Source organism: Momordica charantia (genome assembly GCF_013281855.1).
Source record: "Momordica charantia cultivar OHB3-1 chromosome 6 unlocalized genomic scaffold, Mcharantia_2.0 BLBB01000006.1, whole genome shotgun sequence".
In the NCBI taxonomy this organism is placed as follows: Eukaryota; Viridiplantae; Streptophyta; class Magnoliopsida; order Cucurbitales; family Cucurbitaceae; genus Momordica; species Momordica charantia.
Genome location: NW_028275164.1, coordinates 20,044,934 through 20,054,660, shown reverse-complemented (window position 1 = coordinate 20,054,660; position 9,727 = coordinate 20,044,934). Strand labels below are relative to the sequence as shown.

General features: G+C 35.9%; 1 protein-coding gene across 1 annotated transcript; it reads left to right on the top strand.

Moving 5' to 3' along the window:
• Positions 1–3,181: 3,181 nt before the first annotated feature.
• Positions 3,182–9,494, top strand: LOC111024878 (transcription factor UNE12). Its single transcript, XM_022302689.2, has 7 exons — positions 3,182–3,689; positions 4,260–4,364; positions 7,192–7,311; positions 8,008–8,073; positions 8,155–8,220; positions 8,388–8,465; positions 8,881–9,494. The coding sequence occupies exons 1-7, from the start codon at positions 3,426–3,428 to the stop codon at positions 9,106–9,108; spliced, it is 927 nt and encodes a 308-aa protein (XP_022158381.1). The 5' UTR covers positions 3,182–3,425; the 3' UTR covers positions 9,109–9,494.
• Positions 9,495–9,727: the final 233 nt, after the last annotated feature.

Below are 9,727 nucleotides of genomic sequence, written 5' to 3'. Positions count from 1 at the left end.
GCTGCTAGAGGAGGATGGTCCCTTGTCTTTGGACTTGGAATCAGCCTTTCCTTTGTCCTTGCCAGCTCTCCCCTGGTCGATCTTCTTTTCGGGTCGGCCAGTTTTTGTTCGGAGGAGCTCTTGTCCATCAATGACTTTCTTCGCCTTCTGTAATACTTCGGCGAAGGTGGCTGGAGCCTCCTCTCCGAGCTTCACAGTGAGGGTCTCATCGGCCAGGCCGGTGTGGAAGTAGCACATGGCCGAGTCATCGGAGCAGTGCACGACCTTCAGCTGCTCCTCCTAGAACCTTGTGACATATTCTCTCAACGTCTCTCTTTCTTTCTGCCTGATAGTGGCGAGGTGAGTCGTTGTCTTTCTGTCGTAGTGCCGGGAAGAGAATTGGGTGATGAACTCTTTCCTCAGCTGGGAGTAGGTCGAGATCGACCTGGCCGGCAGTCTTCGATACCACAGGCGCGCGCTGCCGGTAAGCACGATCTGGAAGGCGCGGCACTTGATTGCATCAGTTGCCGCTTGAAAGTCCATGAGGCCTTCGAAGACCTCAACATAGTCCTTTGGGTCCTTAGACCCATCATAAGGTTTCATGGTGGGAGTTTTGAACTTCGGAGAGATTGGGGCCTCCAAAATGTCCGAGGTGAATGGCGATTCTCCCAGGTCGTCATCATCGAACGAACTTTCTTTTTTCTCGCACCTGGCCTTCAAGGCTTCAACCTGAGCGTCGAACTTGCTCTTCAGCTGGTCGAACTCCTCCCTTGTAATCACCCCCTCAGGAGTTATTGGGTTGTAAGAGGACTCGACCTGCTGGTTGGAATTCCTGTGTGAGCAGGACGGAGATTGTCCCTTTCGGAGGGACGAACTTCTCTTTCTGTTGAGATGCTCGCGGAGATCACCCCTCTAGTGAGTGTACTCTTTGTCCTCACCTCCTTCAGGGTGCTCCTCCTCGACCGATCCGAGGTGATGACCCCTTTGTTCGCGCATGTCATCGCGTGCCACTCGGTTTTCAGACTGAGACCCAACGCCCGCAGCTTGCACCATCTCGTTGTACATCTCTTCCATGGTGCGCATCTGAGTGCGCATTGCCTCCATTTCTTTCTGGAGTGCATCAAAATTCTCACTTGTTGGAGCTGGGGCTGGTCCTCGAGTGGTTCTCTTCGAAGCCCCACCTCGGCCGCGATTGGCCTTGGATGGCTTTGGATGTGCTGGTGGCAGAATGGGCGTGGTGATGCGTGCCGACCTGGGGAGAGGCTCTGTCCCAAGGCCTTCATGAACCTGTCCCTCTACCACCTCTGCCCCGACCTCCCTCTGGTGGCCATCATTGGCCGCTAGAGCTCTTTGGTCGGTCGTGTTGGTTGAGTTTGCTGGCTGAATCATTTTTGTTCACGCTTTTAAATCGGGATGACTTAGATCGTTCTTCCCCACAGACGGCGCCAAATGTTTATGCAAAGGTCTGCACAATGATACTTTACGAACTTAGCTCGAACCCAGTCCCCGGCTCGACCTGAACACAAGAGTGGACCTGCACAAGAGGGTAAACACTCTGACGCTCAAGTCAGTATAGGTCGGACTCCGTATTTAGCTCGAGGTGAGATTCGATACCTGAGCGTGAAACAAGGCCCTCTATTTACAGGTGGTGGATCCGACAGTGCTCACGACCGGCGGTTACATGTTCTTTCTCATGTCGGACCTGTCGGGTTCCGAGCAGATCGAACCCGAGTCAGGTCGAACTTCGGCATGCATACTTAGCCTTTTTCCAATGGGTGACCCCGACCTCTTCGGCAGGTTCGACCTGGGATTCTAATCCTTGGACACCCGTCAGCGTCCTCCACGTGTCCAAGGTATTTTTACCCCAAACACCTTCGATCTTGTATTCCCTTCTTATGATTTACCAATTTTTCCTTTGGCCTTTAAACCTTGTTGAGGAGAATAAATCTTCGATCTTGTATTGTATTTCCTTCTTATGATTTAGCGATTTTTTTCCATTTGGCTTCTAAGCTTTGTAAAGGAGAATAAATCTTCATTTGTTATCCACGTGGCTGGACTTCCTTAATATGATAAGTACCTTCTTTTTGACCAAAAAAAATAAAAAAGATAATAATAACAATAATAATAATAATCACAAACTTTTAAATAGCATGCTTTAAAGTCTTTTAACTTTAAAATATTCTATTTTAGTCCCAAAATTGTTCATTAAAAATTATTTTAGTCCCTACCATTAAATTTCCATAAATTATTTAACAAAGACTTAATTATATTTTAAAACTTGATACTTACCTGCTACATATGGCTCGGAGCACCCATTCATGTAGACATTTATTTATGGGATAAATGGGATAAAAGATGTGTCTATACCAACTTTCTATTAAATATTTTTTTAGAAAAATAAATCATAAAGACTAAAATAATTTTTTTATCTGAAGTTTAGGACCAAGACATAATATTTCAGGAGTAAAATGGAATAAATATGGAAAATTAAAGAAATAAATTTTATACCTAAAAGTTGTTTAAGCTTGGATTAAAGTATATTTCTCTATTCCAGAACTTTAATAAACAAAAATATATTTAATCTAAAAATAATAAGGTTAGAACACTATTTTGGTCTTTGTACAGTGTTTTATCATTTTGGTTCTTATATTTTTAAAGTGTTCATTTTGGTCCTGTAAACTTCCAACTTCGGTTCATTTTAATCGTGGTACTTTTAAAATATTTGTTTTGGTCTTTTTAAAAACTTTCCATTTTAGTCCCTTAATTTTATTTTCACTCTGATTTTTTCTATCACAATTTTAACACCAGATTACACTCGCAATATATTTCTTAAAATGTAAATATAATTTTATATTAAACGGTTTCTATTACGTGGTCATCTTTTAAAAGTACATTTATCGAAACGAACATTTTTAAAGTATAAAGACTAAAATGAATAAAAGTTAAAAGATACATACACGAAAATGAACCTAAAAGAAGAAGGGGTAGAAAAGGGTGAATTGAATCTCATTTATTTATTAAACTAATTGTTTTAGTTTAAAATAATAGGGACGACCCTTGGATTAGGAATAGTAATCAGAAAGTAATCAAGTTTTCTAAAAGAGCAAAAGAAAAAAAAAAGGAAAAAAAAATGTAAGTGCCTTTTCCCTGTGCTCCTTTCATTTCAAACCCTTTCACAAAGCCATATAAAGTCGGAGCTAAAAAGCTGAGACCAAAAAAAGGAAAAAAAAGAGAGAGGAGAGAGAGAGAGAAGGTTTTTGCAGAGAGGTTATTGAATTGCTCGCAGTTCAAAATCGTTTCCGGGTTATCGGATTTCGGATCTGCCACCCATTTCTACGACACCTCCCTTCTTTTGGGCTTCCCCAAAAAAACATCCTTTTTTTTTTCTTTTTGGTTTTAAGTTAGATTTTGTTGTTCATTTTGATTTTGGTGGAAGTGTTATAATCATGGCGGGGATCCCCTCTGAGGGGTTGGGGGATGATTTCTTCGAGCAGATTCTGGCGGTGCCGCCGGCTTACGGCGGCGATGTGGTGGCCATGACCATGCCGATGGGGCTGCAACTCGGGTCCGGCGGCGGAGGGATGGCGATGCCGTTGGGGCTGAATTTGGAGCAAGGCTTTTTGAGGCAGGAGAGGTTCAGAGAAGAGCTTGATGCCCAAAATAATAATAATAATGCTTCTTCTTCCTCCACTGCCTCTTCAGGAATCACTGTAAATCTTCTCCCTCTCTCTCTAGCTGCGTTTTTAACTTCATTTTCTCTCTCCTTCTCCTTCAATTGGGTAATTAAATTCTTTTTTTCTGTTGGGTTCACTGTTGTAGCTGAGAGTGATTTTGACCCTCAAAAGTCGGATTATTGTAACAGCCTACATCTTGCCATTTTGGGCAAGTTGAATTTCCCCTCATTGTTCCGTTATTTGAATTTGTTAGACTCTGATATGGTATCAATATTCGTAAAAATTTTCCTAAAGAATAGAATGCAGCCTTGCCTCAGAATCCCAATATCTTTTTTTCTTATTTCTCGTTAAGTCTCTTGTGTTTTAGCAGAATCCCATCCTAGACTCCTCTTTTCTTTTCTTTTTTTGTGTGTAAATTTTGAAAAGTTATGATTGAAATTGTTTGTTCTTGGGAGTTAGGAGCAGTCTACTTCAGCTAGAGAATATTGGAATGCCAGAAAATTTTATTCCCTTCCTGACACAAACACACAAATATGTATTTTTTGATTTCTTTTGGCATGATTCTAAAGGGCAATTCGGTCATTTCACGCTGTTTCTGTGCTGCAGGAGAGAGATTCTTCGGTGCACCACATGACAAGCCTGTTTCCGACCTTTGGACACTTGCAGACTCAAGCTCTCCGGCCACCGCCGCCGCCGCTACATCTCCACCAGGTAATTTTACGATTTTACCCCTTCAGCTCTCACCTAGTTTTGGAATAAAGGCTGCCTAAACAAGTAGTATGTCAATTTCACAATTAAGATGTTTAATGATTTAATTTAATTTAAATTTTATTTTTAAAAATTAGCTGTTTTAACATTACACTAAATAGTGTAATATAAATATTAATTTTAAAAATATCATTATTTATTTTTTAAATGTCACAAAAATTATTTTTAACTGGTCTTAATTGTATAAGTTTGTAATTTATGTCACTTTTAAAATTTTAAATCTAATGCTATATATATAAAAAAATACATTTTTTTGTGTTATATTTGTAATTTTCTCTTTAATTTATCTGAAAAGGTTTCTGAAATTGTGGTTATATTTCAAATTTTCAAATAGTAAGTTTTAACTATCAATATTTGTTTTAGAATTTAATAAAGAATTTCTTTAAACTAATATTGAACGTTCGAGGACCAGTGCTAGAGGTATTCTAATTAAAACACATTTAAAAAAAATCCCTAATTTATAAAATTTAGAATGGGATTGTAAAACAACAATTCAAGAAGCCTCCAAAAATCTATATTACTATGTATATTTTCTAGTAGAACATGTGGGGTGGAGATCGAATTCACAATCTCGTAATTAGAGATATATGTCAATTACCACTAAGTTATGTATATATATGTATATATATATATATATATATATATACCGTCAAAGTTAGTATAGCTCAACAATAAGTGACATATATCTCTAATAAAAAGTTTGTGAGTTTGATCCGTACTCGTTTTCTTATACTAAGAAAAAGGTAAGGACTAATTTGATTATAACAGTTAAGGCATTGTAACATATCTTCCAAATCCTAGGTCGGCGCTATAATCTTTAACAAGAAAAAAAAAATAACCCGGATGATTTAAAATTTCCAATTCAAAATTTGCTTCCCTCTATTTTTGTGGGCTTGACCGATTTATCCCCTTAAATTTTTTTGATTTATGTTGACTCCTTTAAACCAACGAACCATTTCATGTGGTTGATTCTCAAACCTTCTGATCTTTGAAAAATTTTTGCAATTTGTCTGTCTTCGTCGTCTAAAAGCACTTCCCTTTTTATTTTGCAAAGGGTATACGTAGATTAGATGAAAGATATTAATTGCACATACAAGTCAATTTTGTTAATAAAAAATGCCAGTATAAGTCAAATAACTATATTTTCTGCGGAATATGTAGAATTTTAAATAATGTAAACGGTTCCTTTTCAAAACCAAATTAAATAGTTAAAATATTATCTTTGTACCAGTATTTCTAGTTTTAGTTCATTTTAGTTCGTTTTAGTTCGTGAAATTTTAAAATATTTCTTTGGATACCTGTGCTTTTAATTTTGGTTCATTTTAATCCTCAAAATGTTCGTTTTGATCCTGTACTTTTAAAAAGTTATCATTTTGATCTCTATTTGTAAAATTTGTACAAATTTTACACCAAACGAAAACTCTTTAATATAAAACAATGATTATATTTTAAGAAATATATTGAACATAGTATTGTGTTGAAATTGTAATATAAAAAATAAGATAAAAAAATGATAGGAACTAAAATTGTCATTTTTAAAATACAAAAATAAAAATTACATTTTAAAAATATATAGACTAAAATAAATTAAAATTACGAAAATGAACATATTAAAATTATAGATACTAAATAGTATTTTAATGAAATTTAAATTTCACATGGATGCCTAGTCCTAAATTTCAAAGCAAGTACAAAAACGCGTTTTCTGTATTACGACCAATTTTCTTTTTATTATTATTCTTCAAGCCAAACACTCCCAATGTTATATTTCTTTCCAAACAGACGCTAAATTTCCATGCTTGCTTTAGTGTATTGCACGTGTCTGATTTTGAGTGGAGTTTCCTTTATCAATTATTGAGTGAGACAAATAAGACATCTCATTCACGTGTGTGAGTGCCTTCGCACGTGCAAGTAATCCGCGCCGTTGGATTTTAAAGTAAAGTACGCTGCTAGATTTCCCAAGCATGACCGCTCGCTTACGTCATTACTTGAGGAGCGTGTTTAACACGCTTTTTCAGGTACACGCGGCCGGATTTTACTGGCCGAGAGCAGGAACCCGAAGTTTTATTCATTTATATTAAATGTTGTTTTTAGACAAAAATTAATTTTTTCTATGCTAGTGTTTTCTAAAAGAAACTAATATTAATTTTTATTCTAAAAACATTTTGGCACCAACAAATTTTTTATTCATTGGTCTAGAAATGTGAATGTGGTCGGTGGAGCAATAATGTATACTATAGTGGCTTTAGTTTTGATTTATTTTATTATAAAATAAAATATTTTAATTTATGCCCCATTATTGGATGTTTGTTTTTGGAACCTTGTATTTTCTAGCCATCTTTAGCTAGATGCCAATGTATATATTATAAACAAATGAGCATTTCTCTCTCGATTGTTTATGTGGAATACTTCAAAAATGTGTTACTTAGAAAATTCCCACTTCAATGTGTAATTTATTCAATATGTTTTTTTTATATATAATTAAATTCGAAAAAATATTTAGAAAGAAAAATTACGTGAATAATCAGGTTGAAAAGTAGGTGAATCTGAATATGGTTCAATTTTATTTTATATGAGCACCGTTTTTATTATTATTCTTCCTTTTTTCGTAAGTATTTGCTTATTCTTCCAAAGGCTTATTTTGTTACCTTTGTTGAAATAGAGAGTTTCTTATAGGTTGAATTAATTTTTTACTTTCCTTTGTCTAGCTTTGACGTAGGATGATTTTTTTTTTTTTTTTTCATCTTCTTTGGATTGTATTCATGTGCAGCCCTTCCACAACCAGATGACTCCCGGGACCGTTGTTGCTGTACCGCAACCGCCTCAAGTCCGTCCAAGAGTTCGAGCAAGACGAGGGCAAGCGACTGATCCTCACAGTATTGCAGAAAGGGTAATGTATCTCATCTTTGGATTCTAAGAATGCTGATAGAAATGAAGTTAGATTAGTGTCTAGTTCATTGATTGAAGCTGTGTCAGTTGGAGAATTTCTTGTTTATATAAAATCTTTTTGCTTATTTACTACTAGCTAGGAATGCTGAATTTTGTTGCTAAGAGTACTAGTAATCGCCCAAGCTATATGGCTGACTGTGTTTCTGTGATCGTCATTGCATCGAAATCATTTTTATCGCTGAAAGTCAATAGTGACGAAAAGAAAGCGTTGCTGAAGCCCCATAATTCTTTTAGCCGAAATCTTCATGCTTTTATTAGGAAAGTGACTTTTAAGTTAGAATTTTCTAGCTTATGATGCACATATCTGAAGAGTGATTTTATCACTTGTGCTTATTAGGAGTATTATGCTTAAATCGCTTTTTTTTTTTAATTTTAAAAATTACACTTGATTTTTCACAATATTTTTGTCATGGTTTTTACCCTTCTCAAAAACAAAATTTGTATTCCTAGCCACATTAAAAAAATGAAAATAAGTTTTTAAGAACTATTTTCTTTTCAAAATTTGACTTTGATTTTGGAAACGTTTTCAAAAAATAGATAACAAAACAAAGAAATACATAAGTGGAAAATAGTGTTTCCAAGTTTTTTATTCTATTTCTATACGAGTATTAGAAGTGTTCGTTTGCGATGATTGCAGTTGCGTCGGGAAAGAATCGCAGAAAGAATGAAGGCCTTGCAAGAGTTGGTTCCTAGCTGCAATAAGGTTAATTCTCCTCAAATACCTGAATTTTGTTTATTGATGAACTTCATATGAATTCTCACTCAGATTCATTAATTTTTGCAGTCTGATAGAGCGGCAATGCTGGATGAAATTGTGGATTATGTAAAGTTTCTTAGGCTTCAAGTTAAGGTACTAAATTTAAAATCCCACAAAAGTTTTTGATTTAGTAGAATTTTACAACTTCTAAACTAGATTTTTTGTCATTCAGCTGAAATTATTGATCCAAGTTTCCATATTGATTAATTCATTTCCTAACATCTCTAATCTAGTTTTAATCTATGTATTATTTTTCATAGGTTTTAAGCATGAGCAGACTAGGCGGGGCAGGTGCGGTGGCTCAACTTGTGGCCGACGTACCCCTATCATCAGTTGAGGTACAAAGCTTCATATTTATTTACTAGTAGTTCCTTTAGATATATCATATTATGAACTTTACACAACTTTTTTCTCAATCTCATATTCATTTTTAAAGTACTTTAATCAAAGTCATCTCAAACTCACGCTATTAATTATCTATACATATTACTCATTACTCAGTGCGAGTGTACTTTCAGGCTTAGAAATTAGTATAAGACCGAGCAAGTTACTTTTGAAATGACATTATAGGAGCTTAAACACATAAACGTTTCTTACTGCATTGTTTATGCATACTTTTACGTTTCTCATCATAGTTGGATTTTTTTTGGTCGTTTCTCACTGCTTTACTTAAGTTGATAAGTTAGGATCGTATGCATACTTTTACGTTTCTCATCATAGTTGGGGGTTTTTTTTTTTTTTGTATATTTTTAGGGAGAGGGCATTGAGAGTGCCAGCAATCAGCAAGCATGGGAAAAGTGGTCAAGTGATGGGACAGAGCAACAAGTAGCAAAATTGATGGAAGAAGATGTGGGAGCTGCCATGCAATTCCTTCAGTCTAAAGCTCTATGCATCATGCCCATCTCATTAGCCTCTGCAATTTTCAGGACACACCAAGGGGATCCACCCATGATAGTGAAGCCTGAAATGAACACTCCTTAGGACCACCAACCGATGACATTTCAAGTTTCTCGTGCCTGCCCATCTCGGGATCAACCGTGCATTTCCTCTCAAAGTTGGTTAACTGTCTCTATCTGTCCTTATTTACGAATATCACCGTAATGTAATCTAATTTTTCCTAACTCCTGATTCGAAGAGGCATTCAAGTCAATGCAACTGTTTGGTCTTACTTTCGATTTTTGAAATGAGCGGTCATTGTCGAGCTTTAAAAAGAAAAAAAAGCTTGAAAGTAGTACTTGATGTGCTTCTTCTTTGCCAAGGTCAAGTTTGAGGATAGTGTTTTTCAAAAGCTCAATTGATGTCTCTCTTGTTGTATCAAGGGTAAATATTTTGTGATGGAAAATGAAAATCTTCCACTTTTTTTTTTCTTTTCTTTTTCTTTACTTGACAGTGGTGGGTGTGGGGCCATTGAAAAGAGATGGATGGGTATTGTGAAATGATGTATTTTTTTTTTCCCTTGGGGGTGGAGAAGTGATAAAAGCAAGTTGGAATTAGATAATGGTTAGTGTCTTGAAAAGCAATGTTGGAAAGTTTTGTTAGCATTTACAGAGTGAGTTTATTCTATGAAAGTGATTTCAGCCCTTTTGGTCAAAATTACTCA